We start from the raw sequence: 22,418 nt of genomic DNA, 5'->3' as shown, positions 1-22,418 counted from the left end.
GAGAGACAGTTTACTGTAGCAATATTTACCTGGTGCCCACTGCTTGACCAGGATAATGGACACTTTTGAACACAAGGGCAAAAGCACCTTCCTGGGAAGAAGAGACACAGATATAAGCTATTGTACCATTCTGAATAATGTTTGTAGCATGATTCCCCAAATGCTGGCACACAGGCTGCACCCATACATGTAGCTAACAAACAAATCTTTGACACACGCAGTAGATTGTTGCCTGACACACAATGCAGAAGTCGCTGCTGATTCAGGTGCCCGTTGCTGAAACACAGTCCCTGACTTGGCACATTAGCTTGCTTCTCAACCAGTCACTCTCAAAAACACATAAACAAAAAATCCTTCCAAGGGGATGCCCTCCACAGCTTAGCAGAGGACTGGTACAGAAGCTCTCAGGTTCTCAAGCCACAGTTTCAGCAAAGCAGTTGACAAATCATTGCTTTGCTTGACAAGCCTCTGTCCAGCTGTCATTCACTGGAACACACAGCATCCCCACCAAGAGTTGCAGGGAAGGGTCTATAGCCCCAGGGTATATTACACTGTCTTCTATTACCAGGATTAGTAAAATTATTTGTCTCCAGAAAAACTTAGGAGCAGGAGGAAGCAAACAACAGGTACTGTTTCTATGCCCATAAGATGCATAATCATAAGTCAAAGACTCAGAAATTAAGGCCAAGAGGCTAGTACCTAAACAAGGCTTTTCAAGGATATTCCCACAAGGGGCAAACATCTGCCCCACTACTAGGTTTGCATACCCAGCCAGCTTCAGACCCAGACTTAGGAAATGGGTTAAGCAAATCTGAATTTTATTTATGTCCTACTGGTACCTGCCTTAACCAAGGTCTTGGACTGTGACTTACTGAGGAAGCCTACATAATAAAGAGTATAGATACCTGCTGGGGAGAGCTACTCTATACTTCTGCTCTTCCCACAACCCACACCTGACCTATTGAACCAGCTGCTGCAAAGTATTACTGTGGCCAAGAGTTGGGCAACATTAAGTGTTTACATGAATCATACCCACGAGCTACATTAGACAGGATGAAACTAAGGAATATACACGCTTGTGCTTCAGGCCAAGAGGTAAACACCAATTGTTTGAAATTAGAAAGAAATGTCTCTTGAAAACAGAACAGGCTGACCCTAATTTTCCATTGTGAGATTTCTTCCACTACTCACTGAAGAGTGCAGAACAGAGACAAAAGTCCATAAAGCAGAAGCCACACAGCAGACTGGCCACTGTCTGATTCAGTACTGTTAGGCTTGCTGTTCTTATTTTGAAATGTTTTAACACAGTTCTTAATTTTCACGTTTATTTTTTTAATAATCAGTATATTACCAGTTGCTGGATCACTCTCTCCACCAGTGTTGTGAAGCTGATGTCATCGCTTTCACGGTTGTCATACATGTACTTTACAAGCTTGGCAATGCTTTCCGTGTCAGTCTCAGATTCAAAATCATACCCTTTGCTTTCCTGGAAGTGAAACAAAACAAGCACCAAGTTAATGACTGGGATAACCATATTGCCAGGAAACTGCCTTAGCTACATACCAGAACCCGACTGTGCTATGTGCTGCACACAGAAGAAATATTCTCCATCCCAAAGATGTTACAATCTAACTGGATAATAGGAGACAGACAGGGAAATACAAGAAAACAAACACAGTGGCCCCAGGAGGCTTCTCAGAAAAGAAGAGTTCCAGGGAGGTATTTGGAGGAGGAAAAGGAGGTAGTTTTGTGCAACTCCCTCAAACATTAGAGGCACCATCAAAGAAAGCAAAGAGATGGGTGCTCAAGAATTAAACAAGTAGGAAATGGCCACTGGCAGGCCTGGTCCCAACAGCAATTAGGTCTTGCGCTGCATAAACCTGTTAATATGCACCATTAGCTTCAATGGCTCTCATCCTACAGAAGCAAGACTTTCACCACCTCATTCAAGGACCTGGAAGTTCAACAAGCTCATCTGTACACCAGTATAAGTGCCATTGCCACTTCCTCTCAGGACGAATGCACAGGGTTAGTTTTACTAACCAAAAATTTTCTCAGGTCTTTGTAGTTGGTTATGATGCCATTGTGGATAACGATGAACTCTAGAAAACAGAGATAAGACCAATGGTCAGTCGCAAGGCACACCGGAGTGTTAAAAACGCGGCATGTCAAAGTTACTTCAGCAAGCCTACTTCCACAGACTCACACGCCCACCGTACCAGAGAATGGCTCCTGTACCACGCTGCAGTGGCTGTGCACAGAACACTGACTCAGTGGACTGGAGGCACTACTTTCCATTACCATGCAAGAGACTCGAGTTTTATCCCAGATTATGACCCCTGTTCTGGGTCAAACAGTTGAATTCAACACCACACCTGAAATGAATACATACACAGAGTGGCTTGCTCAGAGCCCAGAATAAAACCCAACAGTCTTTATCCCCAGTCCTGTGCCCTGTTCACTGGAGCTGTTGCCATTCCATTGCATAACCGTTTACAAGCAAAAAATTACAAATAAAGCTCCCCCATATAAGCTATTTATTTAAAAGCCAATTATTTGCTTTTTAAAGCCCTGTATTTAAATGTACTTTGCATTTAACGAAATGCATGCACCAATTCCCCTCAGCAATGTCTTTCTAGTATCATTTAGTCAGTGTGTGCGTAATCACTGAGCCACACAATAATGGCCTCAGTGGCCATGTGCACATCCAGTAGTCCACCACTGAACTTAGCGGGCAGTCATCGACAATGCGACACAGACTGTAGGGTTTTGCCACACTACGGTCTGGATTGTCATGAAGACCCCAACAGCGGAGGCTGGCTGCACAGAGATCTTGGCCTGTCCATAACCTATTCAGCAAGACTCACTGACAGCATGGCAGGTTGAAGCCAGGTGTGCAGATCTGTGATAAGGAACTCATTTCGTGGCAAAGTTGTGTCCAATATCATTTTGTGTCCAATACAAAAGGGAGGGTTTCCTGATGTAAAAGAACAGAACCTGGGCCATCCTACCCATGTAGCATTTTCCCAGATGATTGTGCGTGCTGATGACATTTTCCCCTGGAGGATGTCGCTGCGTTTAGTAGTCACCATTTTTCAAGTCAACTGTCCTATTTTTTTTTTCTTTTCCAAACAGTTTGATTCTAATTGTTCGAAGGAAAAAAAGTTTCCCCAAAAAAGTACATTGAGCAAATACATTTAACCCATCTAAACAATGCACAGAACAGCCTTATTTATATAGTTCCATAGTTTCTAGGGTCGGAAGGGACCTGAGTGGATCATCTAGTCCAACCCCCTGCCATGGCAGGAAAGAGTACTGGGGTCAAACGACCCCAGCAAGATGTTCATCTAACCTCCTCTTAAACACCCCCAGGGTAGGGGCCAGCACCACTTCTCTTGGAAGCTGGTTCCAGACGCTAGCCGCCCTGACCGTGAAGTCGCGCCTCCTGATATCTAGCCTGAATCTACCCTCTGCCAGCTTGCGACCGTTATTCCTGGTCACTCCTGGCGGTGCTCGGGGGAACAGGGACTCCCCCCAATGCCTGCTGATCCCCCCGACTAGTTTGTAACAGGCCACTAGATCCCCCCTCAGCCTTCTCTTTTGGAGGCTGAACAGGTTCAGGTCCCGTAGCCTGTCCCCATAGGGCCTGCCCTGCTGCCCCCTGATCATGCCAGTGGCCTCCTCTGGACCCTCTCCATGCTGTCCACATCCCTCTTGAAGTGCGGCACCCAGAACTGGACGCAGTACTCCAGCTGCGGCCTGACCAGTGCCGCATAGAGGGGGAGGATCACCTCCTTGGACCTGGTCGAGCTGCATCTGTGGATGCATGACAAGGTGCGGTTGGCCTTCCTGACTGCCTCCCCACGCTGCCGGCCCATGTTCATCTTGCAGTCAATGATGACCCCAAGATCCTTTTCCGCCTCCGTGCTGACAAGAGGGGAGTTCCCCAACCTGTAGGTATGGTGCCGGTTGTTCCTCCCCAGGTGCATCACTTTGCATTTGTCTGTGTTGAATCCCACCCTATTCACATCCTCCCACCCTTGTAACCTGCCTAAGTCTGATTGTAGCCTGATGCTTCCTTCCAGTGTGCCCACATCCGCCCACATTTTAGTGTCATCAGCAAATTTGAACAGGGATTATTATTATTTTATTCCAGATCTTCATTTTACAGTATGTAATCACAATGGAGAATGGACTTGTGCTTAACCCGCAGAATGGGGAACAAAAGACTTGGGTTCTATATCTGGTAGGGCAGTGCAAAGCTTCAGTCCCTGATTTGATTCAGTGGAGATTTGGCTCAATTCAGTGGCTGAATCTCCAAATCCAAATTAAATCAGGAGACCCTTTAATCTCTCCGAATTGAATAGGAACCCTCCGAATCGATTCGAAGAGGTTCAGCGATTCAGACATAGACACAGCTTTAAATGTTTTTTCTATATACCTCAAGATAGCAGGGGGCTTGTGAATGCTGTGATGGAACGTCCCACAGAAGTGTGGGGGGCTCAAAGCACTCCCGGTCCATTTCCAAGTCCGCTGGGGAGTGCACAGCTCCCCCCCTCCCCCCCCACCCATATCCCCTCCCTTGGGTCAGCGACTGGTGCCTCCGGGGTCTGGGGAGGGACCCAGGGTCCCCCCACAGCTGATCAGAGCCAGGAGGGCATGAGGCCCGCCCAACAGACCCGGAAGTGGACTGGAAGTACTTTGAGCCCCCACACTTCTGTGGGACACTCCATCCGCCCCAGCATCACAGCAGTCACAAGCTGCACCTGGTATCTTGAGGTACGCAGAAAAAACATTTAAAGCTGTGTCTATAGCCGAATCACTGATTCTCCACATCGGCATCGAATCTTCAGATTCGGCTGAATCAAATCAGAGACAGTAATCCAAATCAACAAATCTAATCACTGTCCCTGATTCAGGCCAAATCCAAATTGAATAGGGCCCATTTTGCACGCCCCTAATTTCTGGCTCTACCAGAGACACCAGGGAGAATCTTTTCATCTCTTCAGGCCTCATTTTGTTTCCTCTGTAAAGGGGAATGCTAATAATTATATGGGTGGCAGGCACAAAGGTAAATTAGCCTTGGTTGGAGCCATAACAGTCCATTTATTATATGCAAGAGATCTAGCTGCCTGCTGTAGTCCTACTGATGAAGCGGCACACAGATTAAATAAAGGTAAGCTGCCTTCTACCCACCAAAACAAACTCCACTTTTGCCAAAAGAGAATACATTAAACATGTTTTTATTCTAATGTCTCATGTGAAAGAGTGGTTGGGAACATTCCTGTATATTCCATTTAAGTGTAGGCTTTCTTATTCCATATCCCCTTCCCAAGAGTGGGCAAAAGCCATCAGCATTCACTCATTAAGTGAGTCTGCCTGTTACTGCAATTAATTCATAACATATCCTATTGCTGCTTGCACTGAAGTCAGTGGCCGAACTCCCACTGACTACAGAAGGAGGATTAGTATATGTGGCTTGCAATAAAACAACTATATATACACCTGCTTCCAAACAAATGTCATTCTGCTGTTCAAGAAGCAATTGGTATCTTTATGCCACAGGAATTTTCATATGAACCGCCAGGACTTGTGTGTAAAGTATACGCCTTTTATTTACTTGTTTCACCTGAAAAACAGTATTCTTCACTCAGAAGTCAACAGCCATTACTCCTCCTCCCAAAAACAAACACTTCCTTGTGCAGAACAAGATCTTACCGTTGTTCTTATCCGAGCGCTGTGGGTGACTATTAATGGGGTTGGGCTCACCATGGGTAGCCCAGCGGGTATGTGCAATTCCAAGATGTACGTCAAATTCAATATCCAGATCCATGTCCTGTTGCTCTGCAGACAAAGAACAAGAGGATTATATCAAGGCCTGCGCCAACTGTCACTGAAATCAACATGGGAGTTGGATTGGGCTTTCAGAGCATAAAATGGGCAATGGTGCAGGTTATGTGGAAACTGAAATATTGAAATGAAAATATAGTCAGCAAATTACTAGTGTAACTCTACATCAGGCACGTAGAGTTACTGGCAGTGACTTTAAGCCAAGCAATAAAAATCTTGATTTAAAAAAAGCTTGAAGATCTTTCCATGTCTGATTCTCAGCCTCATTCTGCAAAGCCTTACCCACATGTGGCTTTACTTTACTGGGTGGTTCCAGAATCTGTCTCATACTTCATAAACTGGACATCCATAATGCTTCCAGATACTGACTGTAAGCAAATACTACATACAACAGTGTTTATTGATCTGAATTATGACAAAAACAAGTTGATGGGCAAATCTCAAAAGGTGAAACAGAGCTCAAATACATAATCAAACTACTGATTTGTCACCTAGACAGACAGATCCTATTCAAGAATTCTTTTGCAAAAAAGGGTGGAAACCAAAAACCTGAAACAGAAATTTTTTGATCTACACAGCAATGAGCAGAACGCCTCGGTATACTTTCCATTCACTGAAAGATTCTGTGACAGGCCTCTAGAGGAGTGGGTCTCAATCATTTTTGACCAAAGGCACCCCACAATAAATTCAAGGTTCCCCTCAACAGACTCACCACCTACTGGAAAATATCAGCTCTTAGTTTTCACTCTTTCTTTATACTACAGAAAGGTAACAGAGCCGTTCTTCTGTTCGAAAGAACTGAAAAAGATCACAACAGGTCAGGATGTTTTGAACACTACAGATTCCTATTACAAAACTCTGGGTTTATCTTGTGAACTGTGTTTGGGGGAACACTGTGTGGTACCCTGGAGCACCCGTGGAAGTTTTCCAGGGTCCCCCAGAACTGCTACCAGAACTCTTACTGCAGGTCTCCATGAAAAACCCGTTTCTTTATTCCTCAGACCCCATTCCAACTGAGCATATTATTGCCGTTGTTTGACATGTACCTAGGAAAATATAACTTAAAACCATGTGTGGGGCCATTTTGAAACTCTTACTTGTGAAACGGTTCTGGCATTTTTATTCTTAAATGGAAAAATGACCATCTATTTATATTTTCTATGTCTGAATGGCTAGCCCGTAATCACTGATGCTCCTGAAAGATTCTCTCTGACTGACCTAGCTTATTTCAGAGCTACAAAGTACCAAAAGTGCTCAGAAGGACCAGCAGTATCTAGTGAGCTGATAATGTGCAGAATTAACCATCTCTGGATAGAAACCCAGCCTTCGGTTGGAAGATTGTCTTCTCTTTCTCCTGCAACAGCTTTTCAGAAAGCACAGTAAGATGTTCTACATTTTCTTTAGTAGGCAAATAACACACTGCTTTTTAATTATTTAAGCCTTGCCATATATTAGGAATGTAAACATTGTTTTAAAAAGTAGCCATTTAACCTCCTCTAATTATAACTGGTTAAATGGTTAACTAATAACATAGCAGCCCAGCCACAGCCAATGCTGGGAGCTTCTCCCTGGGCCCTTTGCGTGTGGGGAGGTGGGAAGCCCTGCCAGACCACACAGCTCAGGTGAAGCCCCGTGCGGGGACGGAGGGGCACCTGTGAATGAGCAGCTAACTGCTTAACTCAGGAGCGGGCAATTATTTTGGGCAGAGGGCCGCTTACTGAGTTTTGGCAAGCCATCGAGGGCCGCATGACGGGCAGCCCAGGGCAAATTAATATTAATTTTCTAAATTATTTAGGTGCACTGCGGGCTGGATAGAATGGCCTGGCCGGCCGCATCCAGCCCCCAGGCCGCATTTTGCCTACCCCTGGCTTAACTGAAGAGTTAAGCCCACTGTTTTCTTTAACCTCACGGGCAATGGATATTAGACCCCCTCGCTTCTCCCCTCCTCCTCCCTCCCTCCTTCCTGCCATGCCATGCCCTGCCAGACTGCACCCCACCTCACGCTAAACAATAACTGGTAAGCTACCTGGTTGTCATTGGGCTTATCAGTTAAACAATTAATCGTTTAACCTTTCACATCCCTACCATATATTGCACTTTCACATTTATTCAGTCCTCTTGTTTTATCTGACTTAGGGAAAGAGCCCCTTGTCCCTTTGGGATAAATAAAATCAACTTTATATTCATAATGATAAATTTACATGAGAAAGCAATTGAATATGCTTTTGTTTTAAATATACAGCTGCAGGAGGTTATATAATGTAACCAAAAGTTACCAGCACTTGAAAAATCACGATTTTAACTAAAATCAGACAGCCCTGAGCTGAAAAGATACCTTCAGGCTCATTCAGAACTCATGCCATGACTATTTATAGTTTCATTTCCTGCACAGATTTAACTAATTTAAAGTCTGAATCTAGGTCACAAGGAGTTAGAAATAGCAGCAGAGGCCCTCACTTTATATGCCTTCCCACAGTCTCACTTACAAGTACACTTTTATTTTCCCTTAACCAGGTCCTGTGCCTGTCTACTGCATCTATTCAACGGCTGAATAGGGGTTTGGCCTGTAAAATGCACGAGTTGGTCAGGAAGTCAAAAATCAATTGTTAAATGTCTTGGCAGTTTCCTCCTTAAGTTTAGTTCCAAATTTCTGATATTCCTCTATCCTAATGAAAATGTTATTTTTTTCTGTTTGGAGGATACAGTTAATTCCCTGAAAATTTTCTATATGTTATTCCTCAGTTTGTGTCACCGAGAACTTAACACAACTTCACCTCTCTCTGTTATGCCTCCTTCAGCAACCATTTTTACCTGTGCTTTGTGCTTGATCTGTAATATCACTGGGACCATTTCTTGCATGTGCTTTATCACTTGAATGTGGAACTTAAATGTTACTGTTCTATAAATTCCCACTTTAAAAAAGAGCCACAACACTGTGAAGAATTCAATATAAATAGGTCTGGCCATTTCAGACCTCATGGGTATTACCATGAACATCCATTTCAAGTTTTCAACTCCCCTGTGCTAGAAAAATTCCTAATCAACATTTGCAGTTACATATTCCACTGTTAAAGACCTTTGTCCCCATGCAAAGATAGTACCTGGTTATTCTGAGCATCGTTACATAGCAGAGCAAAGCCAAATCAAGTGGAAAAAAAACTGACCAAATCATAAAAGACCACTTGCAACCTGCTTCTTATCATTTCACTAGGATACATCTCCCCCACGTTAACAGATAAAAACTTGTGTCCCCTAAGGCAGTGTTTCCCAATCAGTGTGCTGTCAGAAATAAACAGCTGAGCCACAGAATTTCACCCTGGCAATGAGCTACGATAGGACTGAGGATGGGGAATGCCGTCACAGGTGTGCCATGGAAAAACGTTATTATTGTAAGTGTGCCTTGGGTTGGGAAACACTGCCCTAAGGATGCATACATTATACTGAAATGCACAGAATGTAGTAATTATGCATATATAAATGATTGCAGTTTGGTTATTTGACATGCACAAGTAGTTAGGATTTCTCTGGAGAGGGGAGAAGCTGCAAGAGAGAAGTAATACATACTGTGTACTTCTTCATCCAGTGCCTTCACTTTCCCTTTTTGCTTGATGAGTTGGATTTTGCAGGCATTGGCCTCCCAGTCTTTGTCATTTCCTCCATCAATTCCCACACCTAACAGCCACCACAAAATAAGCTGTAAGTCTCCAAAATGTATTTTGTCCTGTCTGTATTTTAGATTCAAGCAAAGTGAGGGACAGATGGTCTATGGTGCTATTTTCACCCCCCACACCTTCAAAAATAAAGAATGTCTTCTTATTTTGAAGGAAATTCTCAGATGAAAGGAACCAAGGATATTTTCCTATACATCTGTAATTATTACGCAGAGGCCCCTGACACATTGTGGGTCCACTGAAGATTAAAACTGGCTGCTTGAGTTTTTACTTTCCCCAAAACAGGAAGGTAGTGTAAAGCAGGTTTATTTGTGACCTGTGTTCAATGCATCTGTCAGTAAAACCAATACAAAATGACAAGAAACAAAATAACATCTTCAGGAGGGAGTTGGAAAAGCTTGAGAGAGTCCAGAGGAGAGCCATTTGTGTAATTCAAGGCCTGAAGGGCAGCTGTTCAAGGAGAGGCTGAGGGACTTGGGACTTTTCAGCCTGGAGAAGAGAAGGCTCAGGGGGGATTTGGTGGCTGCCTACAATTACATAAGCGGGGTGCACCAGGCCCTGGGAGAACACCTGTTCACCGAGCTCCCCACGGGATAATAAGGTCTAACAGCCATAAACTCCAGGAAGGCCGATTTAGACAAGACACAAGAAAAAACTTCTTTATGGTGCGAGTGTCCAGGGTCTGGAACAGATTCCCCCCAGAGGTGGTGCAAACACCTACTCTGGACTCTTTTTCTTGCTGGGGTCGCATGATCCCAGCTGACTTCCTGCCTGCAGCGGGGGGACTGGACTCGATGATCTCACAAGGTCACTTCCAGCCCCTAATGCCTATGAAATCTATGAAATTATGGTTCCTTGCAGCGACCTACCTGCGGAGTCATAACCTCGGTACTCCAGGCGCTGAAGCCCTTTGATAAGGGTTTCCAGGATCTCCCGTCTTGTCCGGGGAACATGGTAGTTCAGGTAAGCAAAGATGCCTGTAGAGAGAAGAAAACTCTACTGAATATGGAGTTTATTTTCATGACAAAATATCATGCAAAAGAAGGTGGTGCTGGATTTCCATTCCTTACAGTGTACGCTGCAAGCCACCTGCAAACAAACACCATTGCATCCTCCTCTTCTTACCACCTAGTCTGATTTCCAAGTGAACACATCCTGCTTACTCCTCAGAAACCAAAACAAAATCCCTCAGCTCCTAGTAACTTCACAGTGTTAAAACCAGTGGAACCAAGTAGGGAACCCATGGCTTGAGATTTTGTAAGTGCCAGAGACAGAAGTTTCCCCTGACCTGGCCACGGACTGCAGACCCTGACGCCATTAAAGATCAGGAGCACCATGGGACGCACCATTTTAATCATGAGGCCCGAAAACTATGGGAGCATTTATCCTGGGCGCTATCCAGAAGAGGGATGGTTTTGCATGAATTGGCATCTAAATACACCATGCACTTTTTCAACACAGTTTCTTTGTCAATTGATTCTTCACATAGGTGCGTATGACAACCCCACTCTCTCATGCCAAATACGTTCTCAGAAGGAAGCACTCTCTTGTCCTTACAAGCTGGGAAGGAATGGCGAGAAACTGTCATTTCTACTTTTAAATACCTGGCAGGTGATGAAGCTACACAAGTACTGGACTCTATCAGGGCAGACAAGGTTCTCTGGGTGAATCTGATATCTTTTATTAGACCAACTTAAATAGTTGGAGAACAATTTTTAAGCAAGCTTTCGGGTTCAAAAACCCTTCGTCAGGCTAGGGAAGTGTCAGCAGTTGGTGTGTGCTCTCCCTAAATGGAATGAAAAGCAAAAAAGCCAGAGGCTGGGCTGGTCTGTCTGCCTGTGTCCTTAGGCCAACACGGCTACAACCTACACCCCTGAACTCTACAATGGAAATTTCTGCATCTTGTTCACTCTGCTACTATCATAAAGTAGCAATGCAAGGATGCAGGACAACACTGATGTGAATGTGAAAAATAACAGTGCTGGAAGATACATCTCAGCCTATCCTAACACTGATTTTTTTTATTTAAATCAGATTTTTTTTTATTTTATTGTATTTTTTTATTTTTTAAGATGCTTTTTAAAAAAAAACAAAAACCTATATAAAGATCATTTTAATTCAAGGTATGTTAAAAGCTCAAAAGATATCATCTTGGAATAGGGATTATACCTTTCCAATTATATACTGTTTAAGACAATATATTTGTGTAACCTTTTCAGAAAAGTTTTACAAATAGGTCACAAAAGGCCATGGACTATATTAGGGGCCCAATCTTACAGGGCTCCCAGAGGCTCCTGTATAGATTATATAAAGATTAAAGAAAACCAATCTACCCAATGGGACTCAGTGCTCAGCCCAGAAGATCCCATTAAGCATCTGCGATGCTTAGGTTCAGTTCTCAAAATGTGGATTTGTGCCTCCAGAGGATAACATCCTTGTTAACAACGGTATTTGGAGATGAGAGATAACAGACCTAAATGAATACAGAGGGCTGCTGGGGGTAGACTACATCTGGATGAGGAGGAGGTATCTGGAGAGAAATGCAAGGAGGGAGGGTTAATAGAAACTAAAGAGAAACATTTTGAGCGCAATATCGCAGAAGCCTTGAGGGATATGTTGATGAGTATAGCCTCTCCATGGATTTGAGATCTAGCAAGGGAATGGCCTATCATGGCAGCAGGCTTGCCAGGCCATAGAAGAGAAAAGAAATCAAATATGAGAATAAATCTAGAAGAAAGTGAAGAAAGCCCCAAACTAATAACATATGGCTGCAGCGCTCGTTTGATGCGCTCCTAATACAGCATGGCAAAAACAACCCCCCAACATCTATGATGTTTAATTGGAGATAGTTTACCTCCCAATGACATGACCTGTTTCAATTAGCTTTGGTAAAATAACCAGATTATAATTCAGTTTTCTGATGTATTTGCAAAACTAATCTGAAAACATATCAAAATAAATCACTGCTTTAAAATGTATAGCTTGGCCTTCTAAAAATGAAGCTTACCTCTCTCTCTGATTTGTGAATAATGTATATTAAGGGTATATCAAACAACAAGAATGCACTTTTTGTAGAAAACAATTAAACTGAAGCTTCCTAACTGGTGATTTAAATCGATTGGATTTCAATCAAATCCCCCCTTGCTAAAACACCTTGTAGGAAAAATAAGCATTGGCCAATCTCAAAGCACAAGTTGGCAAATTTAACCCTATACATGCAAGTTTCTAGAGTTACTATTATTTGAGACACACCGAGAGGACCCAAAAGACAGAGGCTCATCCCCTTCTGAAAATGAGTCTGATGCTAAGGTCACTTAGAAACGGATACACCCCAGATCACCGGTCACTTTGGTAAAGAGGCTGACGGCTATACTTCTCCTTAACCTTACTCCTAGAAGTACTCTTTGCCCAAGCAGAGACACCAGGTGTACCAGCACACACAACAACTACAGGAACATCTATCAAATCATGTTCTCCAACAGTGCAGCTAGTATCATCTTAAGTAATTCAAAGCTTTCTGACTGGTTGAGTAATGTCATACTTAGAGTGGGTGCAGGAAATTCAGGCATTAGAGACAGATTTTTGTTACAAAGCCTTCCAACTTTCACCAGGTACCCGGTAGCCTGAGTAGACAGCGAAAAAGGTGCTTGCTGGCTTGCATCGTGATCATACCTAAACCGTGCTGACCTTTCATACAGACCTCAGGCTTCTGGGTGCCGTGACAAGTTCAGAGCTTTCCAGCCCCACGCTAACGGCACGGATGGGAAGCTTTGCCTTCTTTACTTGCACTCCCTCCTCTCCAAACCGAGCAGTGAACACAACGACAGAAATGGGGTTGCTCTTTTCCCCTCTCCTTCTCTTCCAAAGAAAGCACCTTTTCCCTCCACTACCCCCTTAGTAGGAAAGAGAAGTCGGTGGAGGCCGGTTCTTCTTTCTCGCACCATCCTTTCCGGCTGGGGGAGAAGTGAACGTCCCGCTCATCCTGTCGGGTCCCCTGCAACTACCACATCTGCGCAGGGTACAAAGGCGCAGTCAGTCTCTGCCGCTGATGGGGCTATTTTCAATAAAAGCAAAGGCACCACCACACTGCACAATGCCACCCCAGCCAAGGGCGAGGGGACTGGACTTTCCTCCTCGAGCCTTCCAAGTCACAACTACAGACAACACAGGTAATGGTTATAGGTCACTGCCTGCCTGTGCTGCATCCCAAAGCTATTTCAGCATAACAAGCCCCTGTTTCTTTCCCCATCTCTTCCTCCAAAGCCATCCCAACCTCTTTGGCAAGAACTGCAGTCTGCTCTTACAGATAGGCAGTTCACTGTGTTTCCAAAAAAACGTGTAGTCTTCAAGCATACACCAGCCCTCCTGCCTAGAGCTGAACACGCTCCAAGCAGCCGTCATCTAGGCTGAAGGATTGCATACTTCGGCGATACCCCAGCCTCTTAAAAACCTCTAAATGATTTCCAGTCTCACAATCTGAGCACGAAGCAGGCTGCTTTATTAGCAGGCAGCTGTAAAATCCCATTTTTTTTTCCAGAGTTGTCAGAAAGCCCCCATACATAAATCCAAGAGGGTGTTCCTGTTATACATGGCAGTGACAAACCGAGCATAATGTAAACAAGGCAGCTGCGCTGCAAACCTATTTAAAGGCATTCGGGGTTCAATCATGTTCTTTCCACTTCATTCTGGCAGTGTCCCAGGAGCCATTTATCAGGCATCAGATCCAAGGCAAGCCTCCTTCAAAATACCTCATTAGCACTTGCATGTGTAATTAGAGAAACAAGAAGAGAATAGATAATAAATAGGTAAGGGCTCAAAAAGCATGGAACTAACTTAGGAATTTCCATTTCCAAAAGTGACTTCAGCACCTGGGCATCCAATTACCAAATCACTTGTAAAGGCACTTCTACAAACATCTATATGGCACTAAGTCCCTCACAGAAAGTAGCCTCCCCAATTCTGGCCCAGCAAGTTACCTTTCTATTGACATGCACAGCAGCAAATTTCACTTGAGTCCTGCCCTCTGGGTGCCAGAGGTACCGGTGCCAGGGTACCAGCAAGCCCTTTGCTGTGTGCTCTAGACTGCTAAGCATTTGGTGGTTGCACTGAGACACCTTTGAAAACATTTTTTCCACCAGTCTAAGATGCACAAGGGCCCACTGAGTGGTGCACAAAGCAAGCCTTCTTCAACGTTAGGACCGCCTCAGTACTCGGGGCCAAAAACACCATAGCACAGACCAAACTATAGACACCTTTTCGTCTGGGAAAAAGATGGCATGCAAGAGGTCAAGAAGCTTTAACTTGCTCTGGCAGTCTATTAGCAGCTCTGCACCATTGAGCCATCTAAAAAAACCTAGTAGCAGCACCACCTCGTGCAGCGGGGGCCTGTGAAAGAATTTCTTCCACAACTGGCAAAGCAGCTGTTGAGTCCTCTGCTTGCTGCTGCAGTGGGTAAAGGGAGCAAAGCTGGCAGGCGGCTGTCTCCCTGGATTTTTCCTGAAGCTCAGTTCAGCAACATCTTGAACACATTTTCCACTGTATCCAGGTTCTTGGAAGCTCAATTTGAGCACCTTGGACATACCTAATCTGCTGAAGCACCGTCTTTTAGAAAGCACTTCACATTGGGAGTCCCCAGCTCTTAACCATAGTTTCTAGGAGTGGTAACAATCACACCTAAACAAACACAGGTCTCTGAAAAGGCTCTCGGAGATCCTTTGACAATACTGTGGGCTCGCCTCTATTGCACAACCTCGCTGCTATGCCTGAAATTTAAGAGAAAGGGGGCAGGGGCTGGTTAACCTTTAGTTTCAGCACAGGAAAAGACCAGACTCCTCACATGCTAAGACAACCATGCACACTGGAAGTACCCTACAAGTTTAAGCAAATTCTCTTCCTCCAGCAAACGTGAGAAGGAGAGGCAATCACTATCTACAGACAACCCCGACGTGATGATGGCATGCAACCCCCCTGAAATCACACCTCCTTCCTTCTGTTGGGGCCCGTCTACACACCCACAAGGCTTCCTCCCATAGACTGCAGTTAGCAAACTCCTGGAAAGCTAGGGATGCTCCTGCCCATTGCCAGCCCCAGCTATTACTGTTGCTGGGCCAGTTCTAGTGTGCAGAAGACAAATACAAGTGCTGGCAAATTCTCATCTAAAGCTAGAGAGAAATGCTCAAGGCCACAAGATATGGAAGTCTGAACAACGGGAATTGAACGATTCAAGGAATAATGGCTCTTTTGACTTCTGAGTCTCTGTAGATCAAAAAAGTCTAGTCCAAACTGAAAGAAATCCAAGATTTTGGTGGTTTTAGAGTCTCTGCCCACTGTCTAGTAGACATGAATGCCTGCATGTGTCCTTGCCACAAAGTCACCTGCAGCACTAATTTTATCAAAAAACATGTCATGCATTGAAACTCCTAAAGTCTGCCTCTCTCACTTAAAAATGGTTCACCTGAAATATGACTGGGACCCACTGCTATCTATTATAGTCTCCTTGCTCTAAAGGTTGACAGAAAACTTCCATCTGAAAAGCCACTAGCCTGGGGCTGGTCTTGGGCTCTAAAACTTTACTTAAAAATCCCCTCAAAAGACCCAAAACCTAAACCTAGCTTATACCAGGGCTACAATGAAGAAAGGTGGAGACAGAGCTAAAAATGTCACAAAAGGCAAAAAAGATTAAAAGGACTATTAGCTCCTGACACGAGAAAATGCAAATATTTTAAACAACTGTCAACTAAAGGAAACGCAGTGATCACAACTGAATAAGGTAAAAAATACACAGTAAGATGCACCAAAAGGAAGAACATGCAAAGGATGACAGAGACCCTATTAGGCAGCAAGTTTCTAAAACTAACCTAGGATGGAGGGAGTTTATGCATCAGAGGCGAAGTAGGACAAGCAGATTTCAGAGTACTTAGAGAAAAGAAGAAAGGTAATGCAATAATAGTTTTAAAAATAATAAACAGCATAAGAAGTTTGGTTATTATAAAAAGACAGTGACATTTCAGGGGAAATGATTTCAGATTTAAATCTCCTTAGCAGTATTACTTAAAGAGAGAGATTAAAAACTGAACAGCTAAAGAATCCTTTCAGTTTCCATTCAGTTTAAAGAATCTGTTCAGTTTACAGCATTTTTTTCCTGTTGATGGATTGATCAATAACAGCTTAGCCCATTTCACTATTCTGCATTACACTTCTTGTCTGCTGCACTTCTGCTTTTCATGCATTAGGACAAATTTGGGCTCATCACACCACTGGAAAAATTTCAATCAACATTTGAACAAAAATCCAAAAATGTTTGCATCTGATAGTGTTTTTTCCTGGTATTTTCTATGAATATTTAAGTTTTCTGCCTCTTTGTAAATATATATAGTTCTTAACTGGAGTTTGCCCACCCTGGATGGTGACTTTGGCAGAAGCACCACTGAAATGCTTCTGCTAGATCAGACCCCCCTATCTACAGCAAATCTCCTGTTTGCATTTAAAGCTTTTTCCTCCTCCCTGCTTACCAGTAAGGAAGATTCTGCAAGCCAGATCAGGCACTCAGCTACCTCTCATGCAATTGGTAACACTGGTGTAAGGGAATATGGCTGAACTAGAATCACTGAAGACACATGAAGTTATATGTTCATGTCTGTAAGAAAACTTGGTGGGCCAGTCCTTTGCTCTTGGTGACAATACACTCAATTAAAAGACTCCACTTGACTCTCAGAAACTAGGGTGAGATAGTAGGCTGGCAGAAACAGAGACCAAGCCATGGGATCCCTTCATCCAACACCAAACTGCAACGTCACCTACAATATTATATACCTGGCAGGTGTATAACAAACACAGCAACTCCACTCCACCCTTTCTTCATATCAGAACTGCACTGCTGTCACAATTGCAATGGCTCACTAGCGGCACTCCTTTTCTCTGTACCAATAATGACCCTGTACTGTTCAGGCAGTGTGCTGCTGTTTGAAAAGTTACATGTAGAGCTACCGGGAAAATTTCCAAAGGGACATTTCTCCCCCTTTCACTGCAATCATCAGGTTTGATGGGAACGTGCCAAACTGAATGGAGTTCTAAAAGAAATTGGGCACATTTCCATTACATGGAAGTAAGTCTACTGTCATCTCACCTGGATGTTGAAGCCCAGGCTTCTACACAACTAAGATCTCAAAAGCCTAAACAAATGGTGCTTGATCTGGGGTTATTACAGGGGTGGGCAAAATGCAGGCCACCAGGTCATTCTATCTGGCCCACGGGGCCTCTAAAAAATTTACAAAATTAATATTAATCTGCCCCAGCTACCTGTCTTGTGGCCCTTGATAGCTTGCCAAAACTCAGTACCCTAAATAATTGCCCATCCCTGGGTTATCAGGATCCCCAGTTCCTACACAACATGCAAGCCTTGGGAGTCCCAGCTCCCAGACCCCCTGCCAGGTCTTGAGGCCCCAGGAACATTGCAGTAGACTTGAAAGAAATGAAAACTCATTTCTAGTTTTCTGCACCAAACTCTGTATCTCCCTATTCCATGAGACGCAATGAAATTTCATTTCTGTTCTGTTTCAGATGTTCAGGCATTTCCTGCAGAACTGAAATTCCAGTTTCACCTGAGGGTACAAATTTAATTAAAAGCACCTGCAATGCAGTCACTATTCAGCTAGCCTGTAGATACAGCTCGCAGGCAAGAGCTGCCAGTTGGCCACACCAGTCAAGAAGAAAGAAGACAATCAAAGAACAAAAAAAAAAAGTGATTGCAATGGCAATGGCATGACATGTACATGTGACTCTCACCTAGCAAGGCTGAGTCACCTGCTAGATGAACTAAATGCAGAGGGAACAAGAACACTATTTCATTCTGCTCCTGATGGTTCCTATCATTCAGAAAATCTGGATGAGAAAGGAAGAGGTAAAGGCCCTATAAGTAATTCAAGTCCACAGAACATCTTTCTGGCCTGTATTGCAGGCATGCCACAGGACCATCTCAGGCCTAACAAGACAAGTTATGTTTTAAAAGCTTTGAATTAAAAAAGCATAACAAAAAACATTTTTCAACAGATTGTACGCATCACACACCCCTTTCCTGTCTATGCTCAGGACAAAGTCCTGTTCAAGATCGCCTTAACTGAGACATACTCATTAATTGGTTTTACAACACAATCTATTTTATTATAGGTGTAGTCTCGACTGTGAACCATCACCTCTCATTCAACTCTGTCGCAGCTCAGAAACTTGTAACCTGGACACTACGCCCTAGGACTGGTTTTTTAATACTGAAATGGAGGAAGGTGCTAGTTATGTGCCAAAAAGAATGATTAACTCCTGACTGTAGCACTTTTGGCAGCTTTGAATACAAAAGTCATTTCGCCAAGGGACACATAACTGCAGACCCTGGCTGGGGTACTTAAAGCTTTTTTTTTTTGGCAACATCAATAGCTTATTCAGATATGACAAACTATGCTGAAATAAGGACACATGAGAAAGAAAAATGTAACCAAAAATAAGTCAATCACTGAGATCCATTAAGAATGACAAATGACACTCCTCCAAACAAAAGCCTTGGTTTTATAATGTGACATTACTATGAGTTCAGTTTAGGCTCAGTTTAGTTATATAATTACAAAATGTATTTGTACTGTGCTATACGAGTGAGTGCGTTATATTTTTATATTTCTACCCAGAAGAACTTTTACAACCTTTTCTCCTATGCCTGCAGAAGGGTGTTTGTGCCCAAAAGCTTGCAATTAAAGATGTTTTTTGCAATAATGTAGTTGGACTAATAAAAGATATCACTTCTACCATGAGTCCTGATTCCTTATATTTTTAGAGTAATTCCAATAGATGCCTCTATTGATTAATAGAGGCACCAAAGGAATACCGTGTCCTGCTGATAATTATTGGGGTCTCATTTTCTTTAACAAAGTCTATTTGTTAAATAGACTTTGATGATTAAATGCGCATTTAAATAAAGACATCTTCAAGGCAGAAAAAGGAAAGGGAAGGAAATGTTTTTCTATACATGAAACCAAGACAAAAAAACAAGTACTAAATCAAATGCTAACAGCATTGAACATGGGCCTTGGTTATGTACTGATCTCTGGGGCCCAAGGTAGGAAGGTGCCCAAAGTCCTCAATTATCGACTCCAATAAGAGTAAGAGGTGACCAACACTCTGCAGGTCCAGGCCTTTTTCCTATCTTGCTGGTGGCTACAACAGGCTGGAAAACCGCGTACAACTCAGTGCCAAGAGGACATGAAATCTGCACAATCCAAATAACCTCAAGGTCAGAAATGAGCAGACATTTGTTATGGCTGTTCTTTCTAGAGGGGAGAACTAGCTTATATTTAGATCAAATTCTCGCTGTCCAGAAAACAAAAGAGCAGGAAAAACAAGCACCGCATCAGGGAAACGCAGCCCTGATGGTACTTTCTTCACTGCTGCTATATAAACAAGGGTTTCTAGAGATGGAAACAAGATTCGTGCAAACTAAAGGAGACAACTGGTCCATCAAATCTAGGATCCCAGCTCGGGCTAAGTGAATAGGTCATGCTTCCACAAAGAGATCCAGGCAGCTGTGCTATAGTGTTTGTGGGACGACAATTTTCATCAGCTTGATTTTCATCCTCTGTGACTATAAATAAAATTAGACCTAAATTTACTCAGCATTTCAATGATCCTGTCTGAAAAGAAAAAACACAGCTACCCTAGCTGACTGCTTTAATTATGCACAAAAAGTCTATCAGACATGGTCACCTTGAAAAACCAGTTTTCTCAACTATTTCTGAGGTGTGTCCAAACCAGTCAGGTACACTCACAAAAGACTCAGGAAATGCATCCAGACTACAGCAGGTAAACCCGTTCGGCTTGCAAACTGCGCACTAAGGTGGTCATTCAAAAACCTTCCCAAGCCAAAGCACAAATACCAGGCAAATGTACTCCACTATGAGCATTATGAACAGTGAGAAATAATATTCTACACTTACCTAGCAGGAGAAAAGTATTTTTCTTGAATGAATGTGGAATAGTTTTAAAGATTAATTTAGCGATTAACTTCCTCTATGTGAGAAGGTGTCACCAGAACATGTCACGGGTCTGCTGAAGTAGATGTCACAGCACAGAGATTACTGTCTTATCAACAGCAGTCCTGAAGTGCTAATAGCATGAACATAAAAATATACAAGCAACAGCTGTCATCTGCGCCGGTTCTTATACCCATTTTCCTAGCATGTGGATATCTTCTACATACAATTAAACTCACTTGGTCATTTCAATATAGGCAACAGGCAGGAAAAGAAACTCATGACCTGGAAAATTCTCCCTGAACAGAGACAAGCAGCTACTGTTCAGTTACCAAGCTCACTTCCACGTCTTCATTTATCAGTTTCCTGCTTCCCTGTCTCCACTTTTTTTTTACTTTAACTAGGATGATAATAACATACAGCAGGGGCTGTCAACTGGGAGTGCGCAGACTCCTAGGGGTACTTAAAAAAGGTCCGAGGGGGTATGCAGACCCAATGTGATCCATAAATGCTGTGCATGCACGCACAGCTGCAGCACAGCACGCAGACAGCTAAGAGACCAGCTGGGTCCAGCTAGTAAGTGTGTTGTGAGGGAAGGGACCAAGGAAAGGGGAAGGGCAAGGGGGCAGATCAAGGCCCCAGTGGTGGGGGAGGGAGTGGGGCTGGGGCAGGGGCTGCCTGGCCAGGGCAGGGCACAGGGCTGAGCCACATGGGGGGAAGCTCCATCCACTACATGCACCTCAAGAGGACATGGGGGGCATGTGACCCTGGATGCGTGTGGGGCAGGGCGGGATGCCTCTGTGGGCTGGGGCCGCGTGGGGCTGTTCCCAGTGGGGGCTGGACTGGGCTGCACTTGGGACGGGCGGTGGCAGTGCTTGGATAGGGGCATGGGGAGGCTGCAGCCACTCCTCACTTTACCGTAGCCCCTTCCCAGCGCCACCACTGTCACACGGCCCAAGTGCAGTGCAGCCAGCCCCAGCAAGGAACAGCCTGACACTGGCCCTAGCCCTTCCCTGGGCAGATCTGCAGGCGCACGCTGATCGTGACCTGCCAGGGACGCGTATAGCTGCAGGAGCTGCCCCCCGTGCAACTCCTCCACCCCTGCTTCAGCCCCATTCCCTCCGCCACCGCTGGGCCAGCCTGCCCTCACCCCATATGCAGATCCAGGGGCACATGCCCCCATGACCTCCAGCGGTGTGTGCACCAGTGGGAGCTGTCACACCCTTCCTGCGTCTCCTGGAGCAGCCGCTTGCAGCTATGACCCACACTCTGCTTCGGCTGTGTGGCCCCAGCCCCACTCCCCCCCTCACCATGGGGGGAATTTGATTTGTACCCTGCTCCCCCACCTTAAAAACTAGAAAAAAATATAATGGGATACCTGAACTGGAACTTTGAGAGAAAAGGGGTACACATGTTAAAAAAGGTTGAAAACCCCTGACCTACAGCCTTGCTGTTTCTCTGGGTACTTGCACATAGGAATATTTTATGCTATCAGATCACTGCATAAGTTTGCTTCAAAGTTTGAAAAGGGAAGGAGTAAAATCCTACAATGCTCACACTTTTAACTTAAAGTCCCAACCCTACTTGTAAATGCCCTTAATTAACATGTGTATTTTGTACCCTGTTCTCACTTCCTATACCAGATCTCTGCCTCCCCGACACTGTGGAACAAGGTAAAGATGCATTGGCAGAGCAAATAGCTCCAATGTATTTAAAGGGACGGCTAAACATCCACAACCAGTTTTGCTTATGTGAAAAAGGGAAATGGGGGACTGTATCTGCAGGTATCCAGTGCACAAGCACACCCCAAACAATTTTCAATACAATTAAAAAAAAATTTACAGCAGAATCAATTGATACAAACACTTTTAAGACTGGATTTCCAGGA

At 44.0% G+C, this 22,418-nt stretch overlaps 1 protein-coding gene across 2 annotated transcripts in view; it reads right to left on the bottom strand.

Annotated features, from left to right (window-relative positions):
- GFPT1 (glutamine--fructose-6-phosphate transaminase 1) overlaps positions 1-22,418 on the bottom strand; it is a 50,006-nt gene that overhangs the window by 25,397 nt on the left and 2,191 nt on the right. For both annotated transcript variants that reach the window (XM_090051082.1, XM_090051084.1), the window contains exons 2-7: positions 10,391-10,498; positions 9,415-9,522; positions 5,719-5,844; positions 2,044-2,102; positions 1,352-1,486; positions 30-91 (exon numbers count right to left, since the gene is read on the bottom strand). In XM_090051082.1, the coding sequence (XP_089907208.1) occupies positions 30-91; positions 1,352-1,486; positions 2,044-2,102; positions 5,719-5,844; positions 9,415-9,522; positions 10,391-10,498 (598 nt within the window). The remainder of the gene's footprint in view (positions 1-29; positions 92-1,351; positions 1,487-2,043; positions 2,103-5,718; positions 5,845-9,414; positions 9,523-10,390; positions 10,499-22,418) is intronic.

The sequence above is a fragment of the Crocodylus siamensis genome, chromosome 6 (genome assembly GCF_052110815.1).
Source record: "Crocodylus siamensis isolate JL-2025a chromosome 6, ASM5211081v1, whole genome shotgun sequence".
Classification (NCBI taxonomy): Eukaryota; Metazoa; Chordata; order Crocodylia; family Crocodylidae; genus Crocodylus; species Crocodylus siamensis.
Note: the sequence above shows the minus strand (reverse complement) of the source record. Positions and strands in the feature narration are given on the sequence as shown.